General features: G+C 36.3%; 1 protein-coding gene across 1 annotated transcript in view; it reads right to left on the bottom strand.

Annotated features, from left to right (window-relative positions):
* Window positions 1-5,458: 5,458 nt before the first annotated feature.
* Window positions 5,459-14,529, bottom strand: part of LOC104801903 — a 23,519-nt gene continuing 14,448 nt past the window's right edge. The window contains exons 6-9 of the mRNA XM_010525284.1: window positions 6,830-6,903; window positions 6,493-6,499; window positions 6,185-6,319; window positions 5,459-5,862 (exon numbers count right to left, since the gene is read on the bottom strand). Coding sequence (XP_010523586.1) covers window positions 5,797-5,862; window positions 6,185-6,319; window positions 6,493-6,499; window positions 6,830-6,903 — 282 coding nt within the window. The 3' untranslated portion in view covers window positions 5,459-5,796. The remainder of the gene's footprint in view (window positions 5,863-6,184; window positions 6,320-6,492; window positions 6,500-6,829; window positions 6,904-14,529) is intronic.

The following is a 14,529-nucleotide window of genomic DNA, read 5'->3' as shown; positions in this document are numbered from 1 at the left end:
GAGAAAATGAGCGACCCTGAAGAGAAAATGAGCGACCCTGAAGAGAAAATGAGCGACCGCCTGATATCAAATCTGGCCCAAAAAGGAAAAGCCCGAATTTTGAGGTGAAAACCTAATTTTTCACTTTCATTAAAAGGGATTTTTGAGAAGAGAGAAAGGGGACTGGACACTTTGGAAGAAAATCACCTTGGAGAAGAGAAAAGGAAGATTTGGAGACCTAGGGAGACATCTTGAAGAAGGAGATCACTATTGAAGATCACATTGAGCATTTCTTCTCCTTTTCTATGTTCTCCCCTTTTGTTTTCTGTTTTGGACCTTTAGATATGGAGTAGTAACCTTGGTGTGGTGAGGGATCCCCACTTTTGTATGGACACCTATGCTTATCTATGATGCTTTTGAGTTTTCTTCCATTGGTTTGATGTTTTGTGCTAAATGCTATTGATTTGGTTGAAACCCTAATTGATATGATTGTAGAACACATTGATCATAGGGATATGGGAATGATGTTTGGAACCAAATGTCAAATGAGTGAGTTATTCACATTGGGAGATGGCTTAGCTTGCTTAGGGTTCATGATGGGGTACATTAATGCATCTAGAAATCATTTGGCTCAGACAAACTCTAGAGGAAGTGCTTGAAACCCCCAATTGGAAGATAAACTCATAGGCATTGTAGCATCACTAACCGTCCATGCGATTCTTAAGGGATCTCGAACCTACAACGCTTCAAACCGTCGTTTTACAAACCGTTAATTTTTATCGCTTTCTCATATTCCGATACTTACCACAAACCATATTTTTACTTGACCACCTAATCTAGCTTAGAAGTAGACTAATACATCCTAGTCCTCGTGTTCGACCCCGGTACTACAACTACCGTATACTTGCGGATAGTGGTACGGATCGGATACTAAATATAAGACTCGGTGCGTGCGCATCACCAGACCGGACGGTCTATGGGTTACGAGCAAAATATTGCTCGGCCCAAAAATGTGCCTGACGATCGGTCCTGAGACTGGACCAATCGATCCAGGCGTCGAAATTTCCTTTTCTCACTCTAATTAGGGTTTTTATGGACTATATTGGGAGGCACACCTCCCAAGGTTAGAGACACGGCTCCTCAGATTTTTTGAGTTGTCTTTTGAGATCTAAAACCCTGATAAAGATCCGGTAACCCTTGTGCATTGGAGAACGAGTTTTCCGGTCCTAGCAAACAAGCCGTTGGAATCCTTTCTGACGTGTGGATACCTGTAGAGAGTGAGGTATTCTTCTTGTCTTATTGTGATCGGTGATCTAGCCTATTTGAACAAGTTCTTGATCGAAGAGAATAATGTTTCTTTCATAGATCTACAACCATACTTGTTCGGTTTTAGGGTTTTGTTTAGAAAATTTTATGTTTTTCACCTTCCACTACAAGAACCCTAGAATTGGATCTCTATGATTATGAATTACTAGTGAGATCACAAGAAACCCAACAATATATACACATAAATATATGTGTATATATATGCATATATATAATTATATACATATATACATACATACATATGTATATATGTGAGTGTATATATCTGAATATATGCATATGAATATGTCTGTATATATATATGTAGATGTATATGTGTGTATTATATGTATATAATCGTGGATATATATAATTGTGTATATATGTATATGTATTTTTTAAAAAAAATTAAATTTTTAAAATTTTTAAATCATATGCATATGCATTTTTTTAAATTAAACTTAAAATTCTTAATTTTTTATAAAAATTTATTATTTTTTTATTTTCTTACGTGACATGATGATTTGGCGAAATATAATGATTTGTCGAAAAAAATTGATGTGGCATGCCACTTCAGTGCCCCGTTACCATTAAAATTGACACAACTTAACGTCGTTTACAGATATGGAAAAAATTGTAATAGATTTTAATATTTTATGTGAGATTTTGAAAATGTTTAAAATCCGGTTTAAGTTTTTATTAAATTAAAAATTTGTGTAGGAATTCGGAACATTAACGAAAATTTGTGGGGAAATATGGGATTTTTTATTTGAATATAATAAATCCATATATATGATTATGCTACATATATTTTTCTACAAATATGTGTTTGATAATCATGAATATTCCGAATAATTGGAATAATTAGTTGATGATATGAAATAAAAACATTCCATTATTAAAAGAGAGATTTATTAAATAAACATAGATTTTAATAAGTATCTAATATATATTTTAAACTTCTGAGTAATAAGCTCAAACATAAAAATGTTCTGAAAAACGACGTCTTAAATACTACAATCTTAGTCCTATTTAAAATGACTTTTAAAACTATCAATAATATTCACTGATTGTTTTACTAAATCGTTAATTGAAAATTCAAGGAAAACAAATGGGCAATTGTTATCAAGTTATTAAAAGAGGGTTTTGTTGGGAGAAACAAGCGATGATGATAGTGTGCGACGTTGAACCATCATGATGGTGAATGATGAAGATGCTGCATGCTAATGCAAGTGGTGATGATGATGATGTGCATTTGTTGATAAGTTCAAGAACAATATTTTGATGGTAATGGAGTATGATGCGATAATAACGACATCAATGATAATAAATCGTAGAATTTTATATTGGAAATATCATTAGAAAAAAATTTAATACTTTACAAAAAAACTCTGTATTTTTTTACTTACCAAATAAATCTTGAACTATTTTTATTTGATCAATAAAATACCGTGCTTTTAAATTATTAATCAATATACCCCTGTTCCGTAGTATAAATGACGACGCGTTCAATGCATTTCCAACTCATGTCCACGTAAGATATATATACCACATAATTAATAATAAAATATTTAAAAAGTAATTAATAAATAAAAATAATTTAAAAATATTAAAAAAATAAAAAATAATAATAGTAATAATAATAATCATCATCATAAATAAAAAATAATTAAAATCTTTAAAATATGTACAAATCTTTATACATACATATATATAAATATACACATATACATATATACACTAATATATATATATATTTATTTATTTACACACTTAAATTATATATATACGTACATATATATCACACATGTATATTATATATACATCATATATATATATATATTATATATATATATATATGTATTTGTGTGTATATAAATATAAATGTATACACATAAATATGTACATATAAATATAAATGTATACACATAAATATGTACATGTATATATTTATGTGTATATATATATGTATATATATAACGTATGTATATATGTATATAGTGGCAGATCCATATTTTTTTTTGCTAGGGACAATAGTAATATGTTAATAATTTTATTTTTGGAAAGGATGATGAAGATGTGGGGGAGAGAAATTTACAAAACATAAACGACATTAAAAACTAAAGGAAAAAAATAGATTGTTTTGATAGGATAAAAATGGTGGGGCCATATCTAAATTACAATGGGGGTACTCTTAAAATCTTACTAAAATTTTTTAAAATTTACAAAGTAATATTGTATTTTCAATTTTGAGTGTGGAGCATTGGATCTCACTCCCTAAAACATTGATCCATCCCTGTATGTATATATACATACATATACATATATATATACATATATACATATATACACACACATAAATATATTCATATATACATTACATACAAATATATGTATAATATTGTATATATAATATATACATATATACATTATATATGTATGTGTATATAATGTGTGTGTATATATGTATATGTGTGCATGTAATGTATATATAATTAAATAAATATATATGTAAATAAATATATATGACCTATTTACACAATACATATATATATATGCACATTATATACATATATATATAATGTATGTATGTAAATAAAAATATATAATATAAATTATGACCAATCAACTTTTTTTTTTAATAAACCAAATCCGGTTTGAAAAGAAATAAAATCCGATTTTGTTTACAAAATTCGGTTGTATCCATTATCGCGGTATGAACCCTAATTTTGGGTAATTCACTACGAATTCCTTTATCGCTGAAGAGAGTCTCCTCTGTGTTCATCTCAGGGTCAACATCGAAGAGAGAATCTCCTCTGCAATTTCATCCCCTCTCAGTTGGTTGTAATGCTTTAGGATCGTTCGTGATATGACATTTTGATTTTGTATTGATTCATTGGTTTATTAATGCATTACTTTTATGTGATATGGTTGACATATTTATTATATTTCGATATCCTTGAGTCATTGCAGGATGATTCTAAACTCCTTGTTCAATTGTCATTGTGGGAACAATGATGAATTAAGACCATCATGAGGTGTGATTGATGTATTGGATACAAATCACAATCATGGGTGCTCGTTGGGAACAAGTGACTAGATCACCCAAATAAGATTGTCACATGAACATAAGTTATGACTTGAATCTCATGTAGCGGTTCGTTCTTAGATCCTCAGACCTGAGATGTCTAGAGTATCTGATATGAGGAGTGGCGTGTCTTGACTGCATCAAACGTTATCTTTAACCAGATGATTATAACGGCGGTCATGGCTCTTGCTAAAGGCTAACCATAACTTGTGGTTCGAGAAAGGTTTCCAAAGTCACTGCCACTTAGAATGGGCCTTTAGGGACACACACCACTAGGGATGGACTTATATGTGAAGGATCCGAAGAATAGAATTGAGAATTGACCAAAACGAGCATGAGAAAGTGTTCTCAATATGTTGGTCCAGGGCTGACCAAACTACCACGTTTGGTCAGCCCAGAGAGTTCAGACTCAACCCATGGTCATCTGTCCAGGTCTGGTCCTGCGGACCAGGAGATGGTTAGCTCCAGACCAGATGCTAGAATAGGCGGACCAAAGGCAATTGAGCGTCAGACCACTAGGACAAAGAAGAAGCTTGGTCTGGTCCGGACCAAAAGTCAGTCCGCCAGACCAAGATCAATAAATCAGGCGGCCCGAAAGTTTTAGACTAAGCTTGGTCCACCGGATCGGCATCTGGAAACTTTTCTTAATTCGGATCTAGGGTTTTCTCAGTCTATTAATTTAAGTTTGGAATCTCGTCCAAATTTAGTGAAGTTGCCCCTAAAACTCAGAAAGAGACCTTTGAACCCTAGAGAATCCATTCTATTCAATTTCTAACCTTTTGGGATTGGATCCCGTCTTCTTAGTTCCCTTTTCTTCAGAAATCCTAGCAGATACGTTCCAAAGTGTTTGGAATTCTTTCTGTCGGTGTGAATATTGTAGAGGGACTGTAACTTCAGTCCTTAGTGATTATGAATAGGATCCGGATCGAGATTTGCTTCAAGTTTCTTCAAGAACGAGGTAAGTATCGATTCTCTCGGTGACATACACGTTCCTCCATATGTGTATGTATTGCTAATAACATAAAATAATATTATGTAAGATAACCATTATCCCTCGGAAAGGATAGAAAGTACATTAGAGGTCAATTCTTTTGTAACTTAGGATACAGTGGGCATCACCCCTTTATTTATATCTTTGTGTATTTATCGTATTTATCCATATGATAGACTTGAAGAGTATAACTCTTTACAAGCCTATTGTTACAAAGGATTCATTACAAAAAATATTCAACAACAGAAATTTTACAAAGAGCGCATGCACTTGAGCACCTTGTATTCACGAAGCTATGTATGAATGACCTGGAAATTACCATCTGAAAATGCAAGTAAACTTGTGGAACTGTTATTCTGATGAAGCAAACACTGATCAAATCGTTTGCTTCTCTCCGTCCAGGAATGGATTTTGAAAGCATCACCGATCAATTCTACTTGTAAATCCATTCATTTGCTCGGCCTCCCGTTTCATCCATGTCTATGAAAATGCTCACAGCCTGTACGAAGAGTATTAAGGTGCGAAACCCCAATCAAAACTTCATCATAATCCAAAGATTCAGAGGATTCAAACTAAAGAAAATGATTCTAACATGAGAAAAAATGGACATCTTCTTATTATTATTATTATTATTATTATTATTATTATTATTATTATTATTATTATTATTATTATTATTATTATTATTATTATTATTATTATTATTATTATTATTATTATTATTATTATTATTATTATTATTATTATTATTATTATTATTATTATTATTATTATTATTATTATTATTATTATTATTCTAGATGGGTTTGATCTCTTCGCACCTTCCCTATTCGAGGTCGCTCCTTCGACTTTGCTAAGCTGTTACGGATGTGCGACACAGCTCCCCAGCATTTCAACGTGTTAGCAACGTCATCAAGTCTCAGTATGTATTCTTCTTCGGTTAGAGGAAAGGACCTCTATACACGATACAAACGGAATAAAAAGAACAGTTCATTAGAGTTACGAGCATGACGAACATTCAAAAGTCGGAACCTGATTCTTGTTGCTCCTTTTATCGAAAAACGAGAAGAGAACGTGGAATATAAATTTGATCCTACGTTGCAAACACCAGAAGAATCCACATATATACCTGCTCCCTGTACTTCCACATAACATTCAACGCGAGAAGATTCCGTCCCATGAACTCCTACATCAATCATCTCTATAAATTATGTTGAGTTAATTAACAAGTCCAATCAAATTTCAATAAAGCAGGCTGTAAAATGTGTGAACCGAGTAATTACGCTGACCGACGATATGGAACAAGATCTAAAATCGTTAGATAAGATCTCATGTGGGCAAGAAAGGACAACCATGGAATGATATGGGAGAAAAGCACTACAAGGTTGTCTCTAGGGTTGAATCCTAGTCATAGTGCATTAACAACATGAAATGAAGAATTCTCTGCCTGCAAAATTTACTCTGACCCATCAATTTGTTGGAGACGGCGGTTGTTGACGACCGCAAAACTCCAGCAATTCGAGCGATTCCAGATAAGTACCTGAAATTAAAAGAATATTTTGTCGAGGCCTGTGAAACACAGTTTTCTTAAGTTCGATTTCCGTGCCACCTCTAAAGCTTCGAGGCTATTGGAACATGGTGAACTCCCAGGATACAACGACCACGTATTTGGAAGAAGCTTTCCAAATACCAAACGAACTCAGAGAGAGATATGAGCAAATATGTGAATGCTCTTTTTTCTCTAGAATGCTTGTTTCTTTTCTGTGTGTTTTATGAGCTAACCCAAAGCCCCTATTTATAGTAGAGAGGAGAATCTCAAAATAAATAAATTTGAATTTCAAAATTCAAATTTGATTTTATCTTGATATTATCTCAATCTTATCTTAATCATATTTGATAGATTTTCTGCGGATTTGAATCCAATTTGAATTTGAATTTCAAATTCAAACAAGAATATTCTCTTAATATTCTCAGATTTAAAGTTTCTAAAACTTTATACGGACCGGGCTTCTCACGGGGTAGGCCCGTTTTGATTCTATCAAATAAACCCAAATCCAACAATCCCCCACAAGAATCAAAATAGAGCATTGAGTCAGGTGAACCTAAATGCATCTCATGCAACTAGTGCATTGTATGCAAATGATGTGCAATGCAAAATTTACTCATAGAGAATTTACTGTATTCGGAAAGGTAGTTTTATCTTTGAACCTTCCGTAGTGAAATACTATCGGATGTACTTGTTAAACAGTGAACGCGATGTCTTAAACTATTCAGCTTTTGTATACACCAAGACAACAGTACTCACGCAGCACCACCTCTCTCTCTCATTAGTCCATTTGTTGCGCCCATTATGGCTCTGGGACAGCATCTGGTAGATTTCATCAAATACTCTAGAGAACTAACCCTTATGTCATTCTCATAGAAGCGGCCCACGTACTTGTTAAACAGTGAACGCGATGTCTTAAACTATTCAGCTTTTGTATACACCAAGACAACAGTACTCACGCAGCACCACCTCTCTCTCTCATTAGTCCATTTGTTGCGCCCATTATGGCTCTGGGACAGCATCTGGTAGATTTCATCAAATACTCTAGAGAACTAACCCTTATGTCATTCTCATAGAAGCGGCCCACTGTTGGTTTAGTGCTCTATGATATACTGTTCATGAGCTTTATTTAGATACATTCGATGTATTGATACTTTCTATGGTTTTATGAGAGTATTTGATTCATTACATGTTCTTGCATACTAGATCTGTTATGAAATCCATGTATCATTATGAATGATACTAAACTCCCTAGTCTTGTGTCGTTATGGGAATAACGACATAATAAGACTAGTATGATGTGTGATTGATGATCATAGAGATGATCATAAGTATTGGATACGATCACAGTCATAGGTATTCGTTGGAGAACGGAATACTGGATTGACCCGCATGAGATTGTCACATGGACTAGCGTCATGACTTGAATCTCATATGGCGGTTCCATGATTGTATCCTAAGACCTGAGATATCTACGGAATCCAACATGAGGAGTTGCGTGCTTTGAATACGTCAAACGTTCTGCGTAACAGGAGAACTATAAAGGCGTGTATCAGGTACGAAACGAATCATGTACTGGATTGTAGATAGTCAAGACGGGATTTGTACCTCTCGTAAAAGAGAGAGATATCGCTGGGCCCCTCGTGTGAGCGAGACTGTAGAAATGTGTGGCCGCACTATAGACGAACGTCGTCTATTTCAGACAGTCGAACTCAGTGAACGAGAAAGCAGTCGAATCAGATAAGGTGGCTTGTCCATGCCTTATGTTCGACATATGATATCGTGATACAAGAGGATCATCAACCGGAATCATCTATCACGAACAAACTCTATTCGAGATATGTAGTCATAGTGTCTTGCTAGAGACCGCCTATGACTTGTATATCCGAAATTTCGGGTTATACTGCTATATCGAATGAGCCTACAGGGTCACACACGCAGGGAAGGACGAAGCGTGCGAGAAAACGACGGAAAAACCGAGACGGAAGGGTTTGGAACGGACGGACCAGAAGTCCGGAACGGACGGTCCGCCGTGCCAGACCCAACGGTCCAGAACAGACTGTCCGTTCCAGAAAGTCTGGAACGGACGGTCCACGTGAGCAGACCGTCCGTTCTACGTGCTGGAAAGGAAGGTCCACGTGCATTTCTGGACCGTCTGTTCCGGGCTTCAGTGTTTCCGAAATTAAACCGAAATTAGGGTTAAATCACTTTATAAAAGGGAGATTAAAAACCCTAATGAAAAAAGAGAAAAAGAGCCGACTTCAGAACACTCTTTGCAGATTTTTGGAGAGATCCAAGAGATTGAGAGTGTGATCAAAGTCCGTTTTTCTCGAAGCACAAATCGAATAGCGGATTCGAGTCCTAGCAGACAAGTTCCAAGCGTTGGAATCCATCCCGAAGTGTGGATACGTGTAGAGGGCGAGGTAATCTTCCTCCCTTTCGTGATCAGACGTGTTCTTCGATTGATATAGGCCCCGGATCGATTGAGGTAAGCGTTCTAACGTTTCTACGATTCATTAGAAGCATGGTTCTAGGGTTTATTAAATTTTTGTTTTATATCCGCTGCGCAAACCCTAGAATCGATCTCTTAGGAATAGGATTCGCTCATGAGATCCCAGGAAACCCAACACCCACTTCATATTTGATATAGGAGATTTCTCTTTGAGAGTATCTCAATATACTCCACTGTCGTAGGAGATAAGAGAATCTTTAAGAGTATAAACTCAACCTTCCCAATTTGTATCACTCTTATCATAGGAATGTGAAGAGACATCAGTCTCGAGCGATCTCATCGACCCCCCCACAATTCGGTTGTCCCATTGAACCTAACACTGGTGGTTTGTCCAGATAGGTTGGGTTGCCATCATGGTGGTTTGTCATTCTATAGGCTTTAATCCCATTCCCCTCGATAATATTTCCACATGATCTCTGTTAAGGCCTTTGGTCAGAGAATCAGCCAAATTATCTTTTGATCTCACAAAATCAATAGATATGACACCATCTGTTAGTAATTTTCTAACGGAGTTATGTCGTCTGCGGATGTGTCGCGACTTTCCCTTATAAACATGGCTTTTTGCCCTTCCTATTGCAGACTGACTATCGCAATGTATGCAAATTCCAGACACCGGTTTAGGCCATATAGAAATATTCTCAAGAAAGTTTCGAAGCCACCCACCAGCAAGGTCTAAAGCTATGAATTCAGATTCCATAGTGGATCTTGCAATACACGTTTGCTTAGAGGATTTCCACGAAATAGCACCTCCACCAACAACGAATATATATCCACTTGTGGATTTATTCTCATTCGAATCTGAGATCCAGTTCGCATCATAATATCCTTCTAATACTGCTGGATATCTTGTATAATGCAGTCCATAATTCTCAGTATACTTTAGATATCTAAGGAGTCTAATTATGGCCTTCTAATGATCACAACTCGGATTGCTCGTATATCTGCTAAGCCTATTCTCGGTATTAGCAATATCCGGCCTTGTACTATTCATAAGGTGCATCAAGCTTACTATGATTCTGGAATATTCTAATTGTTGAACTCTCTCACCGTGATGTTTTTTCAAATGAGAATTAACATCAATTGGAGTTCTGACCACAAAATTTCCATCTTTGTCAAATCTCTCTAAGATTTGTTTTATATAGTGACTTTGGGATAATAAATAACCGTCTTGTGTCTTGATAATTCTCATACCAAGTATTACATCTGCTATTCCCAAGTCTTTCATGTCAAAGTAATTTGATAACATGGTTTTCGTAGATTTAATCACTTTATCACTACTACCAGTGATGATCATATCATCTACGTAAAGACAGATAATCACAAATTATGTCTCGTTACCTTTGACATATATGCACTTGTCAACCTCGTTGACTCGAAATCCATTTGACAACATTACGCTATCAAACTTCGCATGCCATTGTTTTGGAGCTTGTTTAAGTCCATACAAGGATTTCACAAGTCTACACACTTTTTCCTCTTGTCCGTGCACTCTGCACCATTCAGATTGAAGCATTTATACTTCTTCTTCCAGTTCACCATTTAGAAATGCAGTCTTTACATCCATCTGATGTAATTCTAGATTATGTAAGGCTGCCAAGGCTATAATAAGCCTTATGGATGTTTTTCGAGCGACTGGAGAGTAAACATCGAAGTAATCGACACCCTCAGTTTGCCTATAGCCTTTGAATACAAGTCTCGCCTTGTATTTCTCAATAGAACCATCCGGTTTCATCTTTCTTTTGAAGACCCATTTATAACCCAATGGTTTACATCCTTGTGGAAGATCCACAAGTTCCCAAGTAGTCCATACAATGATTTCACAAGTTTACACACTTTTCCCTCTTGTCCGTGCACTCTGCACCCTTCAGGTTGAAGCATGTATACTTCTTCTTCCAGTTCACCATTTAGAAATGCAGTCTTTACATCCATCTGATGTAATTCTAGATTATGTAAGGCTGCCAAGGCTATAATAAACCTTATGGATGTTTTCCGAGCGACTGGAGAGTAAACATCGAAGTAATCGACACCCTCAGTTTGCCTATAGCCTTTGACTACAAGTCTCGCCTTGTATTTTTCAATAGAACCATCCGGTTTCATCTTTCTTTTGAAGACCCATTTATAACCCAATGGTTTGCATCCTTGTGGAAGATCCACAAGTTCCAAGTGTGATTTTGTCTGATTGATTCAATCTCACTCTTCACTGCTTCCTTCCAATAAGGAGTTTCGGGAGATGACATAGCCTCTTGATATGTCTGTGGTTCTTTATCCAACATAAACGTTAGATAATCAGATCCAAAAGAAGTCGGTTTCTTTGCCCTTTTACTTCTTCTAGGCTCTTCATCTTCTTCATCTAATTGCTTAGAAGATTCATGAATTCTTTGAGATTCCATACCACTTGGATCTAATTCTATCCGAGTCTTGTAGGAAAATACATATTCAAAAAACGAAGCGTCTCTTGATTCAACGAATGTATTCGCGAAGCGTCTCTTGATTCAACGACTGTATTCGCATGTATTTCAGAATTATCTGATTTATACACCAAGAATCGGTAATCACTCGAATTGTGTGCATAACCAATAAACACACAGTCTATTGTTTTTGGTCCTAACCTAGTTCGTTTAGGAATAGGGATAGGAACCTTAGCCAGACAACCTCATACTCTCAAGTATTTGTAGCTAGGTGATTTGCCTTTCCACAACTCGTAGGGTGTTTTGTCGAGCCTTTTATGGGGCACTCTGTTTAATACAAAGCTAGCAGAAATCACTACTTCCCCCCACAAGTTCTGAGGAGATCCAGAACTTATTAACATAGCATTCATCATCTCTTTCAGCGTTCTATTCTTGCGTTCAGCAATGCCATTCTGTTCTGGCGTATAAGGGGATGTAGTTTGATGGATGATGCCATGATCTGCGCACAATTGCGCAAAAGGCGACTCATATTCACCTCCTCTATCGCTTCTCAAAGCTTTGATTTTCTTTCCAAGTTGATTTTCAACTTCGTTTTTATAGAGTTTAAACATCTCTATTGCCTCATCTTTACTTCTCATTAAGTAGAGATAACAATACCGAGTACAATCATCAATAAAAGTAATGAAGTACTTCTTTCCACCTCTGGTTTGCATATATTTCAAATCGCATACATCTGTATGTATCAATTCCAAAGGTTCAATACTTCGTTCAATATTTTTAAACGAAGACTTAGCAAATTTCGCTTCAACACAGACTTCACACTTGTGGTCTTTGTCTAATTTAAATTTTGGTAGCAGATTAAAAGACATTAATCTTTGCATAGACTTAAGATTCACATGTCCTAATCTACCATGCCATAATCTTGACTCATTCAAGTAAGCAGAAGAAGTAGAAGCTTTATTAATATTATTCGCGGTTATATTGTTTGCCGCATTGGTGTTACAAATGGTCATTACATTCATCTTGAACATACCATTTGCTTGATAACCTCTATCCAGATACACACCATCTTTTGACACTACAACTCTCTCAGACTCAAAAACTAGCTTAAAGCCTTTCTTTGACATCACAGATCCAGAGAGCAGGTTCTTGCGAATGTCTGGCACATGAAGAACCTCATGAGTGTCAGCTTCTTTCCAGATGTCATCTTCAAAATGACTGAACCCTTGCCTTCCACTTTGGATGCAGCAGAGTTTCCCTTATAGCAGCTTTCTCCGGTGACAGTGTCATAGGTGGTGAACATCCATTTGTTAGCACAAATGTGGCGGGTTGCTCCAGTGTCAATCCACCATTCTCTCGGATTATCTCCGATCATGTTCACTTCTGACACAACTGCTACGAACTCAGACTCCCCATCTTCTACTTCAGCTACATGAGCTTGGGTCTTATTCCCAATTTTCTTCTGGGCACCTTCCTTGCGATGGTAGCAGTCCTTCGTCAGATGTCGAGTCTTGCCACAGACGTAGCAATTCCCCTTGAATTTCTTGGAGTTGACATTCTTATCAATCTTCCGCTTCTTAATCCCTTTGGCCTTAGTCGTCTCAACGACGTTTGCCTTGGATCCAAACTGCCCATTCATTTTAAGAATAGGTTGAGACTCCTGCCGAATTCTCACACGACGATGTAAATCCTTCAAAGACATGTCCTTAGGTTTTTGCCTCAGATCATTCTTGAAACTCGTCCAGGAGGGAGGCAATTTTTCAATCAGAGTTGCCACCTGGAACCGTTCATTTACCATGATGTCTTCTCCCGCCAAGTTGTGGAAGATGATTTGTAATTCATCTACTTGTTCCACAACACTCCTTGTATCTACCATACGGTAGTTTAGGAGCTTGGCTACCACCATTCGTCCTTGGCTAGCCTCTTCGACCCGATATTTATGATCAATCGCTTCCCAGAGTTGCTTTGCCGTAACATATTTGGAGAAAACACCATAAAGCGAATCATCCAAACCGTTCAGCACAAAGTTCCAACACATGAAACGAATGAGTCAAGATTATGGCATGGTAGATTAGGACATGTGAATCTTAAGTCTATGCAAAGATTAATGTCTTTTAATCTGCTACCAAAATTTAAATTAGACAAAGACCACAAGTGTGAAGTCTGTGTTGAAGCGAAATTTGCTAAGTCTTCGTTTAAAAATATTGAACGAAGTATTGAACCTTTGGAATTGATACATACAGATGTATGCGATTTGAAATATGTGCAAACCAGAGGTGGAAAGAAGTACTTCATTACTTTTATTGATGATTGTACTCGGTATTGTTATCTCTACTTAATGAGAAGTAAAGATGAGGCAATAGAGATGTTTAAACTCTATAAAAACGAAGTTGAAAATCAACTTGGAAAGAAAATCAAAGCTTTGAGAAGCGATAGAGGAGGTGAATATGAGTCACCTTTTGCGCAATTGTGCGCAGATCATGGCATCATCCATCAAACTACAGCCCCTTATACGCCAGAACAGAATGGCATTGCTGAACGCAAGAATAGAACGCTGAAAGAGATGATGAATGCTATGTTAATAAGTTCTGGATCTCCTCAGAACTTATGGGGGGAAGCAGTGATTTCTGCTAATTTTGTATTAAACAGAGTGCCCCACAAAAGGCTCGACAAAACACCCTATGAGTTGTGGAAAGGCAA

This window comes from Tarenaya hassleriana, unplaced genomic scaffold (assembly GCF_000463585.1).
Source record: "Tarenaya hassleriana unplaced genomic scaffold, ASM46358v1 Cleome77, whole genome shotgun sequence".
Lineage (NCBI taxonomy): Eukaryota > Viridiplantae > Streptophyta > Magnoliopsida > Brassicales > Cleomaceae > Tarenaya > Tarenaya hassleriana.
The sequence above is the reverse complement of the archived record's forward strand: the minus strand, read 5'-3'. Positions and strand labels throughout refer to the sequence as shown.